Raw genomic sequence first — 25,004 nt, 5'->3', positions numbered from 1 at the left:
CCTCCCTGGCAGTCATGTGATGGGGATATAGTACTACGCGAGGAGAGCGAAAGGACACATCGCCGGCCGGGTTGCTGGTCGCCCATCGGGACCCTGTTTACCTGCGGGCGATTCTCAAGGACGCCGCTTGCCACCCAGCCCATCATCTCCTTGGAGGGGGTTTAATCCATCCGTTTTATTTTTTGCTTCTCTCTCTCCTCCCCCACCCATTTCCTAAAAAAAAAAAGAATTAAATGTCAAGAGGAGCTGCCGCCTACTGGGATCTTTTTGCAGTTTAAATTGTGGGGGGTGTGCTGTCGCCCTCCTCACGCTCACCCTCGAGGGTTGACTGAATAAGTTCAGGTAAGAAGCAAATGACACGATTGTGACCCATAATAAGGGGTTGGGGTGCACGATGCGGGACGGGGTGGGGGAGAAGGAAAGGAGGAGGACGGGGCGGGGGTGGGGTGGGTAAACCTCAGTGGAAGAAAACGAAGAAGCAGCCAGTTTCTAGTCCAGGGACCCGGCAGCATGCTTGCTTTATTCTGCGCGTGCAGGAAACGCTAAGCGAGAAGGCGATCGGTCGGCGGCGGCTCTAGCCTGGCGGATCAATATAGAGGGCCGCCGGATCGAAGGATCGATTAGCTGGCTTGGCCGCCGGGGCGACTTGCGCGCAGAATTCGAGGAATGTGGACAGCAGGGAGGCGAGGCGAGGCGAGTCCTCTTTGCGGCAGCAGATGGAGGCAGGACGGGGTGCGTGTGGGTGCCTGGGCGCGTGTGCGCGCCTTCAGATGTTTACAGTGATCGGGGGCGGGAGGGAGAGAGGGCAGAGACTCCTATTCCGGATCCTGGCCGTGAAGGGCGAGAGATCCTCGCCTGTGCGGATCCCGATCTCCGCTTCTGGCGCTGGAAAGAGGCGGCGCTCCCCACCATATGCGAAGGCTGTCTGGCTGAGGAGTTTCAGCAGCAAGGCAACATGCGGCCAGCGCTTTCCCTTTAATAAGAAATAAACGTGCAGGTACTTCCCCGCTTCCTCTCTTAGCCCACGGCGTGCATTTCGCTTGCCACGCTGGAAAAGATCCAGTTACAGATCCTGCTAGGGATGCCCTCCCTTTCGCCACCCCCAACCCCGTTTTGCCTTTAACTTGCACGCTTGGCTCCTTCCTGCAGGTGTTTTAAGTGACTCTGGTTTGTTTCAAAGCTTCACCGCTGGCTTTCTCTCTGGACCCCCCCTCCCGCTCCCCCAGGGGGTGAAATGCAAATGCATGGCAATGGGACAAATGGATGGGCGCTGCAGATGGCGGTGGCTTCGGAACTTATGTTAACGTGGAGCGCCTTGACAGGACAAGACAGCTGTGGTTGCGGTGTTAAGTCGAGAACAGGGCAGAGATGACGAAACCAGCAGGAGGCTGTCTTTGTACGTGGAGCTAATTTGTGTCGTGGTAGGGCAGCAGCTTCCGAGCTGCAAAGAACCTTTCGTTGGATGAAGGATTCTGTGTGATTCCAAAGCTTGCACAGTTTGACATCAATATTGGTATAACCGAATCAAGAAAAGAGGCCACATTTTCTCACTGGGAAGCAAAGCATGCAACCTGGCAGCTGGAAGGGGCTCCATGTCCTGTAGTCAGTCCCAAATCCTGCCTTAGGAGTAGGCAAAGTTGGAGCAGCTGTATCCCAACACATACCTATTGAGTACCCCTCCCCTTCAGTGCATCTTACAAAAAGATACTGCACACCCTTCTTAGGAAGTCCAGGACTGTTTCCCATATGGAACTTCTCCATGGGGAGTGCAGGGCATGGGTGTGTGAGACCACTGTATGCCATCATGTGAGAAAATCATGCGTTCATTTGGGCCACATGTCCATGGCGTGGCTTTCAAGCAGATGGCAAAAAAGACACATTGACTTTTAGCACATGATGGCAAATCAAAAAACTTCCCTTGTTTTGCCTCTGAGGCACATGTGGGTAACCCAGGGGCCACATGATGTGGCCCTGGAAGGCCTTCAGCACTACCTGATGTGCATGCCCCAGCTGCTCCCACTGCCAACCCCCTCCCAAAAAATGCCAGAAATTGCTTGAGAGAGTGAGTGTGATGTGAAATCATAGAATTGTTGAGTAGGAAGGGACCATGAGGGCCAATCTAGTCCAGCCCCCTGCAATGCAGGAATCTTTTGCCGGACGTGGGGCTCAAACCCACAACCCTGAGATTCCGAGTCTCTTACCAGTGGAGCTGTCCAGTTTGAAACATGCATCCTCCTCATGTATAGCCCATGCTCCTCCCAGCCTGCCAAACAGCTGTTTGGGTGACTGGAGGAGAGCATGACTCTAATGGGGGCGAAGGGTGCAGTTCTGTTCCCGAGCTGCTGTCAGAATTAGGAAATGTTTCCCTTTCACTTGCAACGTTCTGCCTCTTCTACCACCCTCTTTCGAACAGCGAAGGGGCATCTGCTTTGCAACCCAGCTTCAATCTGTGGGAATGGGAACACCCCCTCTCTGAAAACCCTGGAGAGCTGCTGCCAGTCTGTGTGACCAGTGCTGAGCTGGATGGGCTTGGAATACAAGGCAGCTTCCTATGTTCTCAACTTGAGGGTGTGAGATATTTGACATACTGGAGAGAGAGAGACAGAGAGACAGAGAGACAGAGAGAGAGAGAGAGAGAGAGAGAGAGAGAGAGGCAGGCAGAAGTTCTGCGGCACACAGCACGGTTCTGTTTACTGGTTTCCCTGAGCAACTTTTGAGTGGCTTGTGAGGATGTAATGTTGGGGAAGCAACCTCCTGCAGCAGCAACAGAAGGAGGCAGCTGTGCGCTTTGCTCTGCTATGGCTGTTATGGTAATGTTGAAAGAAAGGAGAGAGAGAGAGAGAGAGAGAGAGAGAGAGAGAGAGATGGTTGCAGGGTTACTGTCGGTCATTGCAAACTTCAGAGGCCAAAGGGAGGGAGAACTCCACCAGTCACAGTGTGTTCAGTCAGCCTCTTTAATACCCAGCCTTGTGAAGCTGAGGTTGGGTTAAACACACTCGGCTATTTAGAGGAAGCAAAAACAACCCCCCCCCCGACTCCTCGCACTAAAACCACAGCCTGGTTCTTGAAGGGATATGAAATGTATCCCTTCTCCCTTTCTGTGCCGCCCCCCTCCCATGCTTAGTGCAATGAATCCCGGAGCTTTTATCCATTCACCTCTTGACAGATTAGCCCAGACAGGCTTGGGACTCCATGTGTGTGTGACCAGCATGAATGTCAAAGCGGAATGTACACAATCTAGAGCCCGGATTAAAGTCTTTGGCCATTATTGCTGTAAACAAAGTCTTTCCTCCTCTGGAAAACAAAGGAGAATGGATGCGTTTTAAAGCCAGTTGGCTTTCGGCGAGAAAGGGGATTTCTTGGCCCCCCCTCCCACCGATCCTCCTCTGCTCCTGCAGAAATTTTGACAAGGCTGTGAAAAAGAGAGGTGTGTGTAAACATGGCTAACCGGAGCATGTTTTGATCTCATATACTGGAGCACCTTCCTCTCCTTTATTATCAGGGATCTTGACGTACTGCAAGGCTACCAGCCTATAGATAAGTTATGTATTCTTAATGTCTAATTGCGAATAGAGGGAATCAGGAGAAGGGAAGATGTCCCATATATATATATAGAGCACTCAGCTGATAGAGCATGAGACTCTTAATCTCAGGGTCATGGGTTCGAGTCCTACATTGGGCAAAAGATTCCTGCATTGCAGGGGGTTGGACTAGCTGACCCTTGTGGCCCCTTCCAACTCTAAAATTCTATGATTCTTTGGTGGACAGTAAGGTGAGATAAAGGTGCTGGGAGGGTTTTCCATGGAGAGAAAGGAAATACTTTGAACCTTTTTGTGTGTGCAAGGAACTATTTCTTATATCCAGCTATCTCAGAGTAGATCCATTGGAATTAATGGACCTACATTAGCCATATCCATCAATTCCAATGGGTCTACTCTAAGTAGGAGCAACACTGCATACAACTCAATTTGCAGATGTGTTCCTGGTTTTATTTGTTTTGTGTTGTTGTTGTTGTTTTTAAAAAATCTTTCCAGCCATGAGATCTAGAAACTTGCCCTGTGTTGTAAAATGATATTTGGTGCTGGCCAGAATTGAGAAGCTGCCTTTGGCACTCTGTGCTGCTGCAACCGTGTGCAGTGAGAGCAGACCCTGAAGTTGTTGCTGTGCGCTGCCCAATGTGCCTTTTCTCTTAAGCATTTAACTGGCACCACCAAGCAGTCATGTGCTATGCAGGCTGGAGGCTCCTTAATCAGGAAACCTTTCTTGCCGCATTTAACAGCAAGCGTATTTTTAAACCAGCCTGACGGCAGATGACAGTAAAGGATGACGACAACGCTGATGATGATTAGATGCTATATGCATCTCCTTCATCCCTTTATGCTGACCCAGTGCACACAGCAGAGCATACGATGGGGCTGTAAACATACCTCTTTTGATGCCAGATTGTCAGCTAGGTTTAAAAACAACCCAATCTGTAGTCTGGGAAGTTCGATTTGGAACAACAACAACAACAAAAAGACTTTGGCTCAAAGCTCTGCTCAGCTGTGAAGTTCTATCGGTGGTTTGAGGCATGTCCACTCTCTTTTTTAAAGAAACAAAAGGTGCTGGTACTCACCATGAAGTTGCTATAGTAACTGCCACACTTTTAACATGGGGGGGGAGGTGCCGGTACTGCTCATCCTTGAGTACCCCCAGAACATGTCAATATTTCTCAGGCAAACCTACCTTTTAGGGGCACTGTGAGAATGGAATGGGACAACCTCATGTTTGCTGCCCTGAGCTGATGGGAATAAGGCTGGGATAAAAATCGAGGAATTAAAACTGGCTCATCATTCACAGTTGCTGCAACTTTTCTATCCTGTTGCATTTCTTCACTGCTGGTAGTCCAGTACTCCTCCATTCTGCACTTTGATCTGTAGGCTTTTTCTCAAGGGTGTAAAATCCTACAGAGCATTACAATAGCTGCTAATAAAATATGTTATCAAAGGCAAGATTATTTCTAGAGGGTCTGTGTTTGGAAAGATTCCTAAGAGGTCCACTCTGTCCTTGTGTCATGAACACATGTGCCTGTGCACACATGCTTGCCCCTGTGTGCCTGCTCCCCAAGGAATCTGTAGGATCTCAGCCATCCAGGTTCAGCAGCGGAAGAGAGCTTTGGCTCTTACTGCCATGCAAGTGCAGCAGTTCAGGTGTCTGTCTCTCTAGAAGGAAACTGGTAGCTGCTGAAGAATAGCACTCCAGGGTACATTGGTGTTTGGTGTGCATAGGTCTATAACTGTTTCCTGCTGCTGGTGATGCCATCTTTGGAAATTGAGCCTACTTTTGTTTGCCTGGTCCCGCCTCCTCATTTACATATTTCCATTCAAATGTTTGCATCTTGGTCATGCTGCAGATATCCCTCCAAATAACCCTATTTTCAAGGGGTGTCCCTCATTTAGAGAAGCCTTCCCAGTTCTGATCTGATCTCAGAATGTCCCACTTTTCCTTAGGATGTCCTGAGAGACCGACATTGGCTCCCAGTATGTTTCCAGGCACAATTCAAAGTGTTGGTGCTGACCTTTAAAGCCCTAAATGGCCTCAGCCCAGTATACCTGAAGGAGCGTCTTCACCCCCATTGTTCAGCCTGGACATCAAGGTCCATCTGCAAGGGCCTTCTGGCGGTTCCCTCATTGTGAGAAGTGAGGTTACAGGGAACCAAGGGCCTTCTCGGTAGTGGCACCCTCTCTGTGGAACACCCTCCCTTCAGATGTGAAGGAAATAAGCAACTATCTTACTTTTAAAAGACATATGAAGGCAGCCCTGCTTAAGGAAGTTTTTAATGTTTAATGCTTTACTGTGTTTTTAATATTTGGTTGGGAGCTGCCCAGAGTGGCTGGGGAATAAATAATAAATAATTATTATATTATTTTCATTGGAGAAACGTTGGAGGATATGGAGTTATCTGACCCCTGAGCTGTCTGAAGGCAATCCTGTATAGGGAAGTTCTTTTAATGCTTAATGCTTAATGTTTTATTATATTTTTATATATGTTGGAAGCTACCCAGAGTGGCTGGGGCAACCCAGTAAGATGTGTGGGGTATAAATAGTAAAATTATCATTATGGAATGGGGTGTCCCTATTTTCATCGGAGAAATGTTGGAGGGTATGTATATACAGAGCATGTATGAGAAGGCAGAGGAAGAATTGAGACTGGGATGTGGTCTAAGGATGTAGATCACAGGTATCCTACAGGCCATGTAGAATGATAATAGGCCCTTTTGTGCATGCAGAGCTATACACATAGGTCTCCTCCATGTGAGGGAAAAGCCTTACGTGAAAGGGCCCTGTGGATGTTTACCTGTGCACAGATATTAGGGTCCAGTTAGGACAGTGGAGGGAAGCAGAGCTAGCAATGCAGCACCCTTAGATCACAAGGGATGGAGGGAGTTAGGTCTACCCCCCTACAGTCAAGCAGAGGCTGGGACTTGAGTTCCCTTGGTGGAACCAGATCCAGCATTGGTCCACACTGGCTTCTTGACTTGGCACTTTCCATATACATTTGCATGCAAAGTAATTCTGCTGTTTATTGGGATTCCTGGGCTGTGGCATTCCAATGCCCTGATGCAAGGACTTTCTTGAAGGTGCATTGATGATGTCCCAATGGGACTTGTGCATTCCATCAGCAGGTATCCCTCTTGGTGCAATCGGTTGTAGTAGGGAGAACATAGGTTTAGGGGATTAGGTTACATCAAAGAGAGGAGATGTTGGCAACCCTAGAAAGTAGCTGTCAGCATATCCACAGCTGTTTAAAAGGCACCAAATCGGATTATACCGTTAGCAGCAACATCTCCCTGCTCCCCAGTCGTCCTCTAATGTTCCCTGGAGTGACAAGCAGCTCAAGTTTTGCATAGCTTTCTGCATTCTCCTCTGAATGCTTACTCTGAAATACAGCAGTGCACAGGCATGCAGTACATTTGCTGCCCTTTTAATATTTAGCTGGTGACCTAAACAGGCAACTGTTGTTCCCAAAACAAGGCAGCTCTGAAAGATCAGAAGCAAGAAAACAATATTGTGAGGATATTGCGGAGGTTTGGAGTACTGTGGGAGAGTCGATGTGCTTCACCCCAGAGCTGACTGCATTTCAGTTGCAGAGAGGGGAAAACCCTATAAAAATACATAATAAGATCAAGAATAAACCAAACCAAACCATAGCAATAACCCCCACAAAACTTATTCATGGATAAACTGTTGAAAGTGGGCAGGCCTCAGTAAATGAAAATACAGCTATGCATTTTCCCCATGAGACTAACATTACTATTCCATACTTCTTTAAGAATCTCCAAAAGAGAAAAGGGGAAAAAAGAAGGATTTGGTCATTAGCAGGCAAGTGATGAATCCAGCATGTTCCTCCAATACCCAGAATTCCCTTTGGCTCCAGTGACAGCTCTGATAGGGCAAGGAAAGTGGTATAAGTTCTCACATCTGCCAACTGACCTCTGTGCCTTTAGGGTTTCACCCTTCTGCCTCCTGTTGGCATTTCTTCTTTCACTGGAGGAGAGAGCACTGATTTGCGCCATATGGATATGGGAATGTAAGATGAATAGCAGCTGGCCCTGCGCTAGAAAGCATTCTCGTCATCTGCCGACTCTCATGTCATTCCTCCCCCTCCCTCCTCCCCCACCCCAGAACCTGATTCAAGGACCTGCATTCTGATGAAATCACGGAGATTAATATTGCCCTTATCACTGCTTGAAATGCTAGCTCCTGAGCTGACAAGGACAGTTCGAAACAGCGTTGGCTGACGATTCTCCAGATGTGGTAGGCTTCCAAGTACTCTCAATTCCTGCCAGCATGGCCAATGGTCAGGGATGCTGTGGGAGCTGTAGTCTAGCAACATATGGAGGGCCACAAACCAGCCATTCATGGTTTAAAATGTGCCCTGAAGGTGCAATCCTATACATATCTGTTCAGGACTAAGCCTTACAGCATTAGCTCCCAGGATTTGCAAACCTGATAGTTTCTGCCTGTTTTTCTACCTATTTCCCTGTCCATTCCATTCAGCTTCGTTCCACTTCCTGTATGTTTGGCATGCACACTTTCCTTCTAAAATGCTCCTTTTTCCTGGCCCTCTGCATAGCAACCTGGATACAGTGCTGTTTTCTGCACTTTGGTCATAGTCCAGTACAGAGTTAGGTAAGATTTCAGTCCATTTGCATCGTGCAAACCAAATACCCTGGGACACATCGTAGGCCCTTGCCAGGAAATATTAGGGAGGCCACGTGTCCTACGGAGGACAGCCCTCTGTTGAAGGCGTCCGAGTCAAGTTTAAAGATAAAGAACCCATCAGAAGGAAGAGCAGGAAGAGCCTTGAAGTTGCCCGTCAACAGGGGACGCCTGGGCAGCAGGCTGGGCAGGCAAACAGGCCACCTTCCCCACTGTAGTAAAAGGTACTGTATTTCTACTTAAATTATAGTACAATGGTTTATTACGTTGTATCTATGCATATGAATTGAATTCATGCAGATTTTATGCAAATCCAATGCGTGCCCTCCTTTGGTGAGGCATAGACTGCCATTTGAGAGTTAAGGCGCCCCAGCATGCATTCCCTGCATTTTTGGAGACATATGTTTCCCATTTCCCCCCTCCCTCCTGCAAGCCATGTGCAACACACCCCAGTGGAACTTGTGAACTGTGCATTTCTGCTCGGAAGCAAGTGCCCTTAGCTTCAGTGGGGGGCTCCCTCCCTGGTAAGGTTGCAGCTTTGGACTGGGACCAAACTGGGGCAGGATTCATTAATGCATCTCTGCTTTGAAATGCTTCATCCCACCACGTGGCACTCGAATGCCTGCAGAGGAACTAATGAAGATCATATTAAAATGCCTAGTGCTGCATTTCCCTCCCAACAAGCTTTGATTCAAAACGAGAAAAAGAACAAGCTGGCAGCTTGCTGGGCATCTCTGGGGAGGAGATTCTGTAAGGAGGATGCTATTACTCAGAAGACCTTCCTTACGCCAGAAAGCATGGCACTCAGAGCAGGGTGTCTGAACATACTGAACTGGTGTGTACACTCACTTGTGTGTGCTGGCAAAGTTCCCTTAGGACATCATAGATTAAGACAATCCCTTGTGTGAATTGTGCCCAGAAATCCTTGGTTGGTTAATCGCCTGCTTGCTGACTGATTTGATCAATTCATTGACGGCGTATTACCAAAACTTCTGTCAGGGAATAAGGAGGATGATATTACTCAGAAGACCTTCCTTATGCCCATTATCAGGGTGATTCCCTGTCCCCCACAATATTAAAGGGAGCGTGAGATTATCATTTTATAAGGAAATGCCATCTTTTGTATTCCACCCCCCCCCCCCAAATTCCTATTACACCAATATACCACAGGCTGAATAAACACATGTATGCTCACCTTTCCCTACTGGTTAATCAGCTAAAGCTTTAGTTGATGAATCTATCAAACTGATTAAACCTGCAGTCCTGGGGTGCAAATCCCATTTGATTCAATGGAACTCACTTATCAGTAGACATGAACAGGGTTAAACTATAAACCTGGAGCAGTACAAAGGAGAAAACTCTGGAGGTTCAGATCTGATCTGCAGCATCCTTAGGTAATTAACCTGTGTAGGTGAAGAATCCCCTTTACTATTCATAGTGATTATTATGCAAAAAGAGGTGAAAATGCATTGTGGAATGGATAAATTACCATACACTGAGAGGCTCAAAGCTATCTCTTGTGAACTGAACCAACACAATGGATTAAAAAATAAATAAATCACCCTACATGCATTATTTAACTACTTATATGTGTGAATGATCATTGTTAATAAAATGTCCTTTTGGGGGGCATTACCTTTCCTTTCCTTCTGATCTCATAGTATACCATTCTGCTGCAACCACATATGTATCTAGAATTCTGCATAGCATTTAATGACAGTCGCCCATGAAAGCTTATGTCATAATGACTTTGTTCGCCTTCCTCTTTTTTTGCACCGTGAAGCCTAACCTTTGATTGAACTTCCTCCCATTCAGCACATGTGAACATTTCATAAGTGTAGTCATTTGACAAGAAGAGATGGCTGGCGTTTGTGTGTAAACTAGGAAAGTGTGCAGCTTGGGAAGCCAACAAATGCGTTTTTTGCTTCAGGACTCGCCATCCACGTCCCCAGCCTTGCATCAGTCAGGAAGCTGCTTTTCAAAGAAATGTACTTTCGCTTGTTCAGGCTTCCTGTGGAATGTCAGTGGGCTGGTGCTGATGGAAGATGTGTGCAAAATCCATCTTTTGCCATCTCAGCTGCGCGGTGCGTGCTTTGGATTTTATTTCTTTGAGAGGAACGAGACAAAGATGGGGCGCGTTAAAAGATGCAGTAAAAGCACGGATTATACAGGGAATAGTAAGCATCTTTTGCCTACCCCTGGACAATAGCAACAACAGTTTGTGGCAAAGCAGCTGCGGCAACAATAGCAGACGAGCATGCTAGAAATGACTTTGCAAAAGATGTGTTTGAGATCTCCTTTGTTTTCCATTGCCCCTTCTCGCGCTCTCACATTCACCCTCTTTCTTCCAAACCCAGGTTTTATACGTTTATTGCATTTATATTGCACCTTTTCCTCCAAGAGGTTCTCCCTCTTCTCATTTCATGCCCACAACAACCCTGTGAGGTAGGATATGTTTGAGAGGCTGTGACAGGGTACAGTGAGCCAAGTGGGGTTTGAACCCTGATCTCTAGGTCATAGTCCAACACTCTAACCACTACACCAGCACTGGCTCTTAAAGGATCTGCCCCCACAATTCATATACCCTCCCCCAAGGCAAAGTAGGTTTGCCTTGACTGGAAGAGCAAATAATTGTCTGCCCGAGACTGTATCTTTTCCCTTTCACAACCAAGAGCACAAGCTTTGGGTGTTTTGCTGTGAGAGTTTTGCTTGGGGCAGCTAGAGCGGGAAAGGCCTGTGCATGATTTCTTGCCCCCCCCTCACCCAGATGTGCTTCCATAGGAAATTCACTCCCAGGTCTTCCTGAGGCTAAGTGAGTTGATGGTGCTTGTCAGGAACATGGCACAATGAGGCTGGTCACAATGCTTTGAAATCCAAAGCCAGAATTGAGATGCTAATTCTGACCGGAGTCTTCCAAATTTAGAAGCTGTCACATGCTTCAGTTCATCCCAAGGCAGTGCTTCAAATGAAAGGCAGGAGAATATGCTGGAGAGAAGTTTTTACACTGGACTTGTGGGCATGCAGACCAGAGCTAAAATTTGCTAGTAATCTTTCTTTGAGGGGTGGGGAACGGCCCCCTCTTTGCCAAGGTATGGCGATTAAATAATCCGGCTTGGTTCAAGCCTGTATCAAGAGCAGCGCAACAGATAATGGCAGTAGAAAATTTGAATCATTAACCCGGAGAGGAAAATCCTCACTGTCAAAGTCTAGCCAATATTTTTAGCTCCTGCCGCCCCAAGCTTTGCATTACACTGATTAGCCTATATTTGTATATGTGAGAAAGTTAAAAATAAAGCCAGGGGAAAGCGGTAATAAACACTCTGCTTGATATGGAGGTTTGGGAATGGTAAAAGTTTCAACAGTTCTCCTCCCTCGGCCTCGTTCCCGCTCTCTCTACCCTTTAGCACTGGCTGCAAGATCCAGGGCTAAGGAAAAGGACACTGAAGGACATCTTTCTCCTCACCAGCAATCCTTTGGAAATAAGTAGGCTGTTGTAAATCTCCAGAACACATAGTTGTGAAATGGCGTTTCAGAGAGAATTCTTTTGCAAGCATGTGGTGCAATCTTGGAAAAAGAGCGCTCAAGAAATCCTCTTGGGTGATAACAGGCAATATCAAAACATGTAGCAACATGAGCACGCAGCAAGGATTGTGGGCCAGGCTAGGGAAAGCTTTGTAGTTTTAGTGCATTGAGATGAATGATTAAACCTGACTTCTGACTCTTGGTGTTTGTGTTTCCCATATCCAGGCTTTCGCTCTGTTGGTACATGCTGGTGGGAGACCTATAAAGAGATTATCCCGGGATGGTGGATCACTTGCTTCCTGCGGATGAGTCCTTCTCATCTGCAAGGCCTCTTCTCGGATACTTTGGGGACATGGCAGCCATTGGCAGGTCGTACCACATGCTGCCGTCCCCCTTGTCGGAAGATGACAGCGACTCCTCGAGTTTTTGCTCTTGTTCCAGTCCCGATTCCCAGGTCCTTAGCTCAAGCTGCGGGAGCTCGTCAAGTGCCGAGAGTCAGGACAGCATCTTGGACTACTTGTTGTCTCAGGCATCCTTGGGGAATGGCCATGCCTCTTGGTGGGACAAAAGGAGACTTCAGCCTATTGTGAAGGAGGAGCATTATAGGATGCCCGAATTCACAGTGGAGATGGAGGATTCGGGACCATTTCAGCCCACCCTGGAGGAAATCGAGGAGTTTCTGGAAGAGAACATGGAGACAGAGCTCAAGGAAGGACCCAAAAGTGAGACCAAAGACATGAGAGCTTGTGGCCAGATAACTGTGGCTTCCATGCAGCCCAAAGATCACATGGTACCCAGTAGTAGTTTAAAAGATAGCAAAAGCGAACAGTCAAGCGGCACAATGGATGCATCAAACGGAGCCATGTCCCTCGATGGGGGGATCCCAGTCATGCTCCAAATCCAACCAGTGCAAGTTAAGCAAGCATCAAACGCAAGCCCTAGTTCACAGGGACCTGCGCAAGAGAACATTAAAATTGCACAGCTCCTGGTCAACATCCAAGGGCAAACGTTTGCACTTGTGCCACAGCTTGTTCCATCGTCCAACTTGAACTCCTCCTCCAAATTTGTCCGCATAGCCCCAGTTCCGATCGCTGCAAAACCAATCGGGCCTGGAGGTACGATCCAGGGGCAAACGGGGGTCATCATGGGTCAAAAGTTTCAAAAGAACCCTGCGGCAGAACTCATTAAAATGCACAAATGTACTTTCCCCGGATGTACCAAGATGTACACCAAAAGCAGCCACTTGAAAGCCCACCTGAGGAGGCACACGGGGGAGAAACCCTTTGCGTGTACGTGGCCTGGTTGCGGATGGAGGTCAGTATTGGGGTGTGGTGGCAGGCTGGGTCGCATAATACTGCCATTCGTTCCACGTTATTTGCTAGCCGGTGATTTTGAGCCAAATTAATTGAAGGATGTCCCTTCTTCTCTAGTACCTTCTCTAGTACCTAAGCATGTTCTCTCGAAATGAGATGACGCTAGGAACATCTACGAATCAAATGGCACAACCTCTTGGCTTTAGTGGCAGAAAAGGTTTTGTTTTTCAACAAAAACAGTTGTCATCTCAGCTCATAAAAGAGAGATTGAACTTGTCAGAACAGGCATTGCGAGCTGTATACTATGGGCTTGGTTGCGATGCATTTCCCACAATCAGCACCAAAGGAAAGGATAGGTGCCAAGAAGAGTTCAGTGGTGATGCACAGGATTTGAATACAAAAAAGTCCCAGACTCAGTCCTGGGCCTCTCCAGTTAAATGGTTGGGTGGCAGGTGAGATGACAGTACTAGGCTAGATGGGCAAAGTATTTTGACAGCTTCATATGTTCCTATAATTGCAGTTAGTGACAAAAGAGGGAGGGGGAGAATTATAAATTATATATCCATATTCACTATCTTTAAGTGAATGCATACAATCAGGCCCATGGAAATCTCTGCTTTCTGAATGGCTTGACACTCCTTCTGACTGAATCAACACAAATTCCTCAAGACATTGCAAATCTGGTCTGCTAAATGTCTGTTGACCTGCATCTCATCCGTGTGCTGAGCATCTTTGTTGTGGCTGCCACCCCTGCACTTGTGAGGCGACATCAAATGCCATCTTGCAGTGGGTGGTGCGTACTACATGTTGCCGTTGGGCATGGATACTTGAGGATGAAATAGGCCTGCTTCTTTTCAGGATGGGGAAGGCTTAGTCAAAATGCCTCCAAACCCTCTGTTTTCCGCAGGCTGTAAGTAAGAGAGACTAGACAGACGAATCGCTGTGTAATCGCTGTGGTTTTCCTATGGCGTAGGATCCAATGTTTGTCATGCCTGGAGGCATGAGATTCTCGGTTGGACATTTGGCTTGACTCAGTATTTATATTCTTCAATTTCCATATTTGTGACACTTCCCTAGGCTGATTGTCCTATGCCTGCAAGGAGCGACTCATAACATTTCTCACCCGTGGTTTTTAGGGAAATAGTTGATTATTAACTACGCAGTTGGCCTCCCGTCCTGATGGCTTCCTGTCATGGCATTTAGAATATTTGCTCTCCCTAACAGTGAACCCTAATGCAAATATTTTTGTGGAAAATTTTGTTTCTGTGAGCGGGGGATGTGAGGAAATTATGACAAATGTTCAGATTTTTTAAAAATGCTGGTGAAGGAAAATGATTTTGGTATTCTGTAGCCAATGGACTTGAAATCCCAGCAAGCCTATCTGAGGACTCTCAGAGCCTCTCCAGTCCTCTTTGCTTTCCCATCCTTTCTTCTGATGATGTATTTTATGAAAGCCACAAATGTACGCCATTTTCCTAACTTCAAGGGAACTGAGCATGGATAGCATGAGCAGAAGATGTCAAGAGGGCAGTGGGTGAAACTGTCACAAGTTGTAGAGAAGAGCCTGAAATCACCAATTTTTAAAATTTATTTTTAGTATGCTTTAGGACAAGGATGTAAGCCTTGAGCTGGGGCTGATGGGAGTTGTAGCTCAGCAACACCCAGAGAGCCCAAAATTCCACACCCCTGCTTTACAGCAAGAGCTAGGAACCCTTTTCAGCTTGAGGGCCACATTCCTTTCTTGGCCACTGTTCAGAGGCCACATGCAAGTGTTGGGTGAGTCTGGAAGCAAACTGGGTGGAGAAACAAATGCAAATGTTACCTTTGTGCAGTAAGTGAGTTTCTACACCCACTTACACAGCACAATCTATCCTCCGTTCAGACAAGCCAGGGGCATTGACAGAATTCAAGGATACTTTCCAGCCCTGTAAAAGCACTCATGAGAAGATGGGCCAGCGATGGCTTGTGGCTAGGGCAGGACGTGTGGCCTGGAGTGCCCAACCCTTAAACAGAGTAAGAACTAATATCTAAGCTACCTTCTTTATGGGGTTTGGCTTTGTGGAATGTCACAAAGTTCAGAAAATGGCAGCTGTACATTTATCACAGGAGAGAGGGCAGTGGATATGGCCCAGGTGATATGTTGCATTACTGGGATGGGGAATGTGCTTGCATTTATGACTGCCTGCGTCCTTGGGAGTAACAGCTGACTAACATGAGTGATGTACACCAGCCATGGATGATTGTCCACCAGAGGTTTGATAGACCTTTCATGTTTTTGCTGCCTCTGCAATAATCAGGGGAAGGGACAGTGCACAGATGTGATCTGTTTTGGTGCATCGTGAGTTGTGTAGGCCTGGTACTGTGGCATCCAGGGTCTAAGTGCTGTGGAGAACAATAACATACATCACCAGAGGTCTTCCCCTTTCTTTACTCGAGAAACTACACATCCTGCAGATCCTTACGCCCTTTAATCTTTTTGGGTGGGAGCTATTATTTTGAGCCAGTGCCTATGTTAACTGCATCAGCTGATATGTACATTTGACAGCTCTAGCTCATGGTTAGTATGAGGAGGAGACTTATGGAAGACAGCAGATCAACAGATCAGTGGCAGATTGCAGGCAGGCAAGATTATTCAAGGAGATGGCAGAGTACGGCCACTGCAGGGTGTGGATTGAAACCCCACATTTGCAATGGGCATTTGTTATTAAAAGGAAGGAAGAGGTGGCTGCCCATTTTCTAAGGAGTTTGTTTCTTCCAGTATACCTCTCTAGGATTAGTCCAGAAATTCAGTGCACACTTATGTGGTGTTTTTGGCCATCAAAGTGAGATTGGCAAGTGGCTGGAGGTAACTGAGCCCAAAATTGCACAGCTTTCCTTTTATCAGCAGAGAATGTTTACTTTCCAGAAGTTCAGAGAGAGCTGGGACCTCACATGACTTGTGTGTGCCGAGTACACCTGGAGCTTCTGTTCTTTTCCATTTTTCTTTATCGCCCTGTTTTGAACACACCGGCCCAAGAGATACACTTCTGGTATTTTTCCTTTAGTTGTTTTCTTTTCCTCTTTGTGTAGGACTCCCTTTTCCAAACAGATGCATTTCAGGTGTTTGTTTGCATCAAGAGCAATTAAAGAAAATTGCCCTGGTCTGTGTAAATGGAAACACAATACTTAGAATCAAAGAACTGTAGAGTTGGAAGGGACCTGAAGGGCCTAAGGCATCCATGACAGATGGCCATCTAACCTCTGCTTAAAAACCTCCAAGAAAGGAGAGACCACAACCTCCTGAGGGAGTCCGTTCCGCTGTCAAACAGCTCCTACTGTCAGAAGGTTTTTTCTGAAGTTTGGTCGGAATCTCCTTTCTTATAACTTAGCTATGGACAGCACTAAAGCTGCTCCTTCTTTTAGATGAGACAGTGAGGTTAAAAACAAAATGTCATGTTGCTGAATAGCTTCCCTCAAAAGAGAACCTGGGTATTCAAAATGCACCAGGAAATCTGATGTGCCTATATTCTAATACATCTACTACAGATTGGCTTCTCCATTTCTCCATTCTTCTGTTGCAGGGGTAGTCAGTGTTGCGCCTTGCAGATATTATTGGACACCATTTCCCAGTCAGTCTGGCCAGTGCTCAGGGAAGTTGGGAGCTGGAGTGTTACAATGCCAGGGAGCCACCATGTTGGCTACCCCATGCTGCTGTGTGGTACGACCCTCCTTCTGTCTGTAGTATGATGGCTGCAGCAACAGCAATGACTTTGCTTCACAGGCTGTTATCTAACCATAGTTGCTCATCTTACAGCAGTGCATTACTACCGTAGTAGAACATCAAAACACATTTAAAGTAGGCAAGGCAGAATCAAATGGATCTTGCTCTGCTCCTGCTCCATGGGGAAGGACTAAACCTCAGTAGAGTCAAGTAGATGCTGAAGGAGCCAGGTTTAGTGCCTGGCATCTCCAGTAAAGACCCATTAGGTGATGGGAAAGGTCTGTGTCTTGGAAACCCAGAGAGAGAGAGAGAGAGAGAGAGAGAGAGAGAGAGAGAGAGAGAGACTGCTAGCCAGACAATGCCAAACTGGTAGGATAAATATATGGTCTGACCTGATGCAAGGCAACTGAAAGGTCTTGCCTGAAACCCTGGATATCTTCTGCCAGTCAAGAGTAGATAATACTGAGCTAGGCAAAACATTGGTCTGACTCAAAATAAGGCAGCTTCCTATATTTAGAGCCAGACCAGTTTTGCTTTACCAGGGTGGTAGCCTCCCTTGCCTTCAGACCATACCCTGGGACTATTTATCGTCTTTGTTACTGTTGTACCATTATGAGAGCCTACAAAATAAATAACTTGTTGTGTAAAGCAATCAAACAAGCCCTGCAGGCAAATGACAAATATCTCCCATTGGAACGGACGCTTTCCCACGATTGCACTGCATCTCCTCTATGAATGCAGTTCAAGGTGTCTGTTTGCTTATTTATTTTTTTAAACAAAATTTATATACCACATGATTGTAAGAAAACATCTTATGCAGTTTACAAAAAATATAAAATAAATCATTCAAATTATCTTTAAAAACAATTTAAAACCAGCATTTAAAAATATTATATTAATGCAGCATGTGGTTAGCAAGAGTTGAGTGTTACCAGAACTTGGGATGAAGCAATCGGCAAACACAAAATGTAAGTGAGCTGTGGACTTATAATTTGGAAAGCCATCAATACACGTATAATGGCTGGACCACCATAATTAACTCAGAAATGCATTTTTCATTCAGAAATCCAATTTGGAATCTGCTACGGTTCACATAGTTGAACTCAGATTTCATGCTGAATGCAGATATCCAATTCCTGGGTTGGTATTTGACCTATGAAATCAATATTTAACCCCCCATCTTTGATATTTTAGGATGTGTGATACCTGAAATTCTATATATCAGTCCTTGGAACTTGAAGCATACCAGCTTTTCCTTCAGAATACCATTCCTTTGTGTGTATATAAATCTGATAAGTAAATACAAATAAAATAATGTTTGTCAATCAAGGTGCTATAATTCAAGGGTGGAGAATGATAATAGTTTTAACCGAGAAGCATTTGAACCTGGGTCCTCAGATGCTGTCAAACTACAAGTCCCATCACCCTTGACCATTGGCTAACCTGACTAGGGATGCTGGGAGGTGTAGTCTAACAAATGCCTGGGGGATTCAAGGTTGAAGAATACTGATGTAGGGCATATGGAGACACAGCGATGGCTACTTCTTGTACCTTTTCTTTTATGCAAGGCATTCAGCACAGCTGCACTAGAAAGCAGACACAGTCCATTAGCTGCAGTCTGCACACTTCTAAAGCACCCACCATCACATAAGAAAATGTGGGCGGGTTTTTGAAAAACAAGGAAGCTGGACTGGCGGTGCATAATATGAAGGTGCTAAAGAATACTGCAATTGACCAACACAAAGCAAATTGTGTCTCTTGATGTAAAGGTAAATGTAAAGGGACCCCTGACCATTAGGTCCAGTTGTGGCCGACTCTGGGGTTGCGGCGCTCATCTCGCTTTATTGGCCAAGGGAGCCAGCGTACAGCTTCCGGGTCATGTGGCCAGCATGACTAAGCTGCTTCTGGCGAACCAGAGCAGTGCACGGAAATGCCGTTTACCTTTCCGCCAGAGCGGTACCTATTTATCTACTTGCACTTTGAAGTGCTTTCATACTGCTAGGTTGACAGGAGCAGGGACTGAACAATGGGAGCTCACCCCGTCGTGGGGATTCAAACCACCAACCTTCTGATCGGCAAGTCCTAGGCTCTGTGGTTTACACCACAGCACCACCCGCGTCCCTGTCTCTTGATGTGCCTTACCGTAATAAAAAAAATAAAAGGTGTGGGGGTATCTGTCAAGTAAAGAAGATATATGTGGTATGAAGCACATTTCCACATGTGAATAATGTGGCCCACTCCCTCCTCCTACAGTTCCAGAGTCAAGGTACATAGTATCCGAGGCACTTGAGACAGAAAATCCACAAGTACCTCTCCTTGGGAGTAAAGGCACAACTTCCAATTAAATAACTAACAAATTGCTGCCCTTCCGGGACACCCCCAAACCAACCTGAGGCAGCCGCTTCACTCTGCCAGCAACCCTCCCTTGAAGCATGCTTAAATCCCACTGAAGCCCTTTTTACCCAGATTTTCTGAGCAATTAACATATGGGAAGAGATTTTCCCCATTCTCACTTTCCAGGCTCACAGCTAATTGCTGTGAAACCCAGGCAGCTTGCTACCATGATTCCAGGATCTGTCACATGTCCTGCTTGTTTGACCCGAGAACCACCTGTGATTGAATCAAACTCTTTAAGGATATGTTACATCATTCCATGTGCACCATGACACAAAGGCCAGCCAAAATGAGCAAACAAAAGTTGGTAAGGCTAGTGTGTGGCGATCGCAAGGGATTCTACGTGCTTCAGATGTTCACCTTTCAAGTCTTTTCTTTTGTATAAACACGCAGGGATCAGGGAGTGTATTTCTGCTGGTATAGTAAGCTGATCTTTCCCAGCAAGCTGGGCAACAGCATAGCAACATTGTTACCTGATCAACTGCAGGGTTTAGGCATGAGGTAAAGAATATTCTTAACATATTAACTCACGTTGCTTTCCATGGCTCAGATAGCACATATCTTTGAGGTGCTCACGCATCTGCCCCTGATTTTGCTAATAATAAAAACTCATCCCAATGGACTCAGCATTTGTGTGTGTGTGTATGCAGAAATAAATCCAAGCATCACACAATGATGGCACAGGAATTTGGCACACCTGCATTTCTCTTGAGAATTATTATTTTTTGCTTAAAAACAAAACAAAATGCATTCACCTAAACATAGCAATCTACTATCTTTTCAGGCAAACACATTTTACAGATTTCTTTTCTCTTCCAATTTGCATTTAGTAAATGACTGCGGCTTCATTCATTTACTACAAGCAAACAGCTGACAGCACTTCTTAAGAATTCTTTTCAGTGCCAGCCTTTGCTACTGTTCTAGCTGACACCCACTTCATAGCACCATCTTTTGAAAGGGGCAGTAGTCTCAGTTGTGCATCCTGAACACGTGGGGTTTTCAGAGGAGTTTCAGCATTATGCGGAGCTAGAAATCAGCATTGTCCTGCCTTGCAACTCTATGAATTCATCTCAGTATTGACAGTACAGTGGTACCTCAGGTTACAGACGCTTCAGGTTACAGATGCTTCAAGTTACAGACTCTGCTAACCCAGAAATAGTACCTCAGGTTAAGAACTTTGCTTCAGGATGAGAACAGAAATCGTGCAATTGCAGTGTCGTGGCAGCAGGAGGTCCCATTAGCTAAAGTGGTGCTTCAGGTTAAGAACAGTTTCAGGTTAAGAACGGACCTCTGGAATGAATTAAATTCTTAACCCAAGGTACCACTGTATTTAGGGTTTTTCTTTTCTTTTCCCCTTTCCTGATGTTAGGCAGGAGCTGCCTAAGATATAAGCTCAGAGAGTTATATTGCTAGCTGAGGGTCTCTCTCTCTCCTCTCTCCACAATCTGACTGAGCCTTGTTGTATTCAAAATGGCGTTGTTCTGTCCCTTCCGATATGAGAGGAACATTTGTATGAGACAGTGTCACACTCTTCCTCCTTTGAAATCAGTGCCAGTGGATATGAAATGACTACTTTTAACTATGCTTGGTGGCCGACATCTGCCTCTGTGCTGCTAGCGGTTCATGGATAATGACTTTGTCCCAATGTATTGGAGAATTTCCCATATGTTGCCACCATTTTGGGGACAGGTCTGCTAGAGCATGTGGGGGAATAGCTTGATGTCGAATGTGAGTCACTGCATTGATTGATTGATTGATTGATTCCTCTCCGTTGAATTTGCTTGACAAAGGTGTTTGGCATACGAGACCTTTCTTCTTCAGCAGGCAATTGAAGGGGAACTTTTCAGTTTTTACGATTAATTTTAATCAATCCTATCCATTGCATGCTTTTTAATTTTTATGTACACCACTTAGAAACATTGGTAATTAACTGGTCTACACATAGCTTAAACAAATGACTCAGTAAGAGATGCTTGACAGTGGAACAGACTACCTCAGAAGGACTACCTCCTTCCCTGGAAATTTTTTAACAGAGGACAGATAGCCACCTGTCAGGGATTCTTTACCTGTGATCCCTGTCAATCAGCTGGTTGTCAGGGCTTGCAAAGCACCATGCACTGTGGTGTGCATACCCTGATGATCACTGGGGTTTCCATACACAGTGCAATGGAAAAACAGATCATAGAGTGTAATTGTGATGCCAGGTAACTGACAAGTGGGCAGCCCTGGCCCATAGGGGAGTGGTTTATAGGCAAATGATACTGTTACCTTGATAATGGTAGGGTGGATTGAGTCTGCCTAATGCCTCGAGGGGAGACTGCCCAGGAAATCCATGTATATCATGCTGAGTTCCATGTTGGGAGAAAGGCAGGATATCTATTAAAATAAATAAAATTATAGGGATTACAGGATAGAAAGTACCTTGGTTAAGCTTTTGTGGAAGAACTATACCATATGAACAAAGATTTCAAAAGGGGATTTACAGCTGCCATCTGTGAGAAATTCTCCATTTTGTTCTGTTGAAACTGGATGAAATCCAGGAGATCTTGTCATAATAAGAGAATAACCTGAGGTATTTGGAGAAATGGTTGGAATTGTTGCACAACAGCAGCCAGCTCTGCTATTCATGTATGTTTGTTTTACATGCAATTTTGTTCTGTCTGCTTATAAATCACTTCTTGTCTTCTTTTCATTGTGTGACTTTGTCCTTTGGTTTTTCATGAATTGATGACAACCAAAGACAACAACCTACTGATAACCCTTCCTCTCCCCCCTTACTGACTTTCAGGTTTTCACGATCAGATGAACTATCCCGGCACAGGCGCTCGCATTCTGGAGTGAAACCGTACCAGTGCCCCGTGTGTGAGAAGAAGTTTGCTCGGAGCGACCATTTGTCCAAGCATGTCAAAGTCCACCGGTTTCCGAGAAGCAGCCGCTCGATGCGCTCAGTGAACTGAGGGGGGGGGGGTGTCTCACTTTCTCCTTTCCACCCCTTCACCCATGAACAGGAACTGACAGAACTTTGTTCGGTATCCTCCTCACGATAATTTATTTGTCTCCCTGTAACAGCTGATGCCATGACATCACACACATCTATTTTTTTAAAAAGAAAAAGAAGGGAAAAAAACCCACCCACCACCTTTACCTTATTTCTTTTCCTTTCCTTTGCTGATGCTTCTTCCTTTTGAAATTACAGTGTTTTATTTTTAGCTGTTTTCTCCTGCACCATGATAATTTATGGGCTACTTGCTGCTAGTTAATTATAGTTCTGGCATTCCTGAAGGCTTTGCTCATGTACAGGGCTATTCGTTGTGAGGGGTATTTTTTTTTAAAAGCATTCTTATTAAGTAGGCCTATTTGTCCAGTTTGGAAACAGCAAATTTCTTTTGAAATTAAAACAATGTCTTTTTGGCAAGGTTGGGGTGGGGTGGTAGGCTTATATATTTTGTTGAGGTGATGGTGTTCCTTATCTAGGAGTTTGTAGAGGCCTGGTAGTCCTGTCAGGGCAGAGGCCTTTGATGGCTAAGGCCCGCTCAGCAGTAGAAGCATGGAGAATAAGGCCATCAATGACTATTAGCCATGGCGGCCATGTTCCATCTCCACTGTTGGAGCTAACACATGCCTCCAAATACCAGGTTTTGGGACTTCCAGGCTGGGAGAGTGCTTTTGCACTCCGGTCCTCCTTGAGGGTTTCCCATAGGCATCTGGTTGGCCACTGTGAGAACAGGATGCTGGACTAGATGGGCCTTGGGCCTGATCCCACAGGGCTCTTCTTATGAGCAGGAAGGCCCCCAAATGCAGCACACATTTTGAAGTCATACACAGCCACCTATAGAGGGATGCCTCATGCGACTGTTAGGTCCAGAGTCTAAAATGATCTAGCTGCCCCACTGTAAGAGGTTATCAAATGAGGAAGGGCAAAAGGAGCATATTGGGTGTATGATGTGTGTATTTGTGTTTCTGTGTGGGAAATTGCAAGCCAGCTGGTATTTTGCTGCTCTTGAGCAGAGCTGCACAATATCCTATCAGCTGCCAGAATTGTGGCCTGAAAAACTCATAAGGTCCAGATCCTTCCTAGTTCTGCTGGAGTCTTGTCAGGGCCTGTTCTCATAAGCCACTAAATTAACCCCTCCTGAGGTCAGTATTTTTGAAATCAAAAAGCTGGCAACCAAAGGAGGAAGAAACAAAAGGATAAAATGTGGAATGTATGTCCTTTGCCCAATCATCCAGATTACTAAAACACACCAGTCTCATTCAGTTCATGGATGATAAATATACATAGGGTGAGGTGCATCTCAGCGACAGACTCTGCCCCCCTCCAGTCTTTGGGAGCAGTTCTTGACTGCTGCTTCATAGGTCTCAAAGTCACAGTCCAGCCATAATCCAAAGTAGGCTGACAGTACAATAGCTTATCAGTGTGTTTGTGTGTGAGTGTGGCTGGTGTTAAGGTAGAGTGTTGAATGTTGGTTTCCTATGGAGCCCAAAATATAGCCAGGCCAGTGTGCTCTATAAAAGATGTTTCATTGGAGAGGAGTGATGCTCACAGACCTGTACAAATGATGCTTGCTCTTTGGCAAAGATTCATAGTCTGGTGATCATGATGTGGGAGGACTGGATGTAAGAGTGATACCTTGTTTTTGCCGCTTCTTGGGCCACTGCGTTTTCACCATGCAATACAGCCTGCATCACGTACCATTCCTGCAGGAGCTTAAGGTACCTCCTGCCAAAAGTTACAACCTCCTCCTCACGTGGCTTTTGATGGGCACAGAAGTATAACTGGGATGGCTCTTTGCATCTTCCCAGATGGATGTGTGAAGAAATGCTGGACTCATCCCCCCCACCCCTGTTTACAGCATGGAATGAAATCCTTATCCCCCCCCCCCAGTCACTGGGGAGGGAGGACTTAAAAGACTTATTGAATGTTTTGCGAAAGCACTTTTTTTTGAGCCGTAGGAGGCAAGCACCCCCCAAATGTGGAGTATCCTCATGGGCTGCTATTCGGAGAGCAATGCAACTGGGGCATCGTGCATTTTAGCCAGCTGCTGCAGTAGCTGTCTCAAGGGCTAAAGAACAACAACAAAAAAGGGAATACGTACATACATATATATATCAATATATATATATATAATGCAATGCTGGCAGCAAAATTATTGTGTTAGGAAACATTTCCCCCTGCACCCCCTCTTTTCCCTTTATTTATGTACTCAGCTGATCGTAGGAAGCTTTCTAGCAAAATAGAATCTGGTAATTAGAGAATATTTGTTTAAAGCAAAATACAGTTGAGCGTGTTGCATCTCTTCTCTGATCATAGACGGTGCCTGTGTCCGTCAGCACAACTGAGCAAACGTTAGCCGTGACTCAACCCCTCTGAAAGCAATGGGATGGGATTAGTAGCTCCTACCTGAAGATCCATTGGTTTCAATGGGACTTGGTTGCAATTAACTTCTGTAGGATTAAGCCTTGTCTGTCTTGTCAACTTATTTGTTAGCCAAATGGGAAATAAAACACTGCAATTCTAGCGTTCGTACCAGGTCAAAATGCAGACCACGTCGCCATGTTCGAGCAAGAGCTCCACTCACTACCTTCATCTAGGAATGCATTCCTTTTGTCGTCTAAGAAACAAGTATAAACAAATCTTTCTTCTATTGACTGGTTTTTATCTCACATCCTATGAATGTATGTAAATAAAACTGTACATATTGCATATCTATATAAAATATCTTTTAATAACGTATGAGAAAATTGTGTAAATTTGAAACAAAAGAATACCTTTAAAGCCAGTGTACATAAGTTACAATCCTGTATATTTTTTCCTTTTGTTCTTCATAAAATATATTTACTTTGACAATAAAAAGAAAATTGAAATTTTACAA

General features: G+C 45.5%; 1 protein-coding gene across 4 annotated transcripts; it reads left to right on the top strand.

The window, feature by feature from the left end:
* KLF15 (KLF transcription factor 15) lies at positions 1 to 25,004 on the top strand. 4 transcript variants are annotated; one of them, XM_083717691.1, is made up of 3 exons: positions 1 to 342; positions 11,950 to 13,038; positions 21,920 to 25,004. In XM_083717691.1, the coding sequence occupies exons 2-3, from the start codon at positions 12,005 to 12,007 to the stop codon at positions 22,086 to 22,088; spliced, it is 1,203 nt and encodes a 400-aa protein (XP_083573817.1). In that variant the 5' UTR covers positions 1 to 342; positions 11,950 to 12,004; the 3' UTR covers positions 22,089 to 25,004. The 4 variants fall into 4 exon arrangements, 3 of the variants coding, with proteins under 3 accessions (XP_083573817.1, XP_083573818.1, XP_083573819.1); XR_014559116.1 differs by having other exon boundaries at positions 20 to 342; positions 11,950 to 18,506; positions 18,991 to 25,004; XM_083717692.1 differs by lacking the exon at positions 1 to 342 and adding an exon at positions 995 to 8,426.

The sequence above is a fragment of the Podarcis gaigeae genome, assembly GCF_964106915.1.
Source record: "Podarcis gaigeae genome assembly, chromosome: 2".
In the NCBI taxonomy this organism is placed as follows: Eukaryota; Metazoa; Chordata; class Lepidosauria; order Squamata; family Lacertidae; genus Podarcis; species Podarcis gaigeae.
The sequence above is the reverse complement of the archived record's forward strand: the minus strand, read 5'-3'. Positions and strand labels throughout refer to the sequence as shown.

What these genes read in the sequence shown, in the direction of transcription:
- KLF15 (XM_083717691.1), top strand. Translation starts at nt 12,005, where the DNA reads ATGGTGGATCACTTGCTTCCTGCGGATGAGTCCTTCTCATCTGCAAGG. An exon ending in TGGCCTGGTTGCGGATGGAG is followed by an intron (nt 13,039 to 21,919) that starts GTCAGTATTGGG and finishes ACTGACTTTCAG; the next exon opens with GTTTTCACGATCAGATGAAC.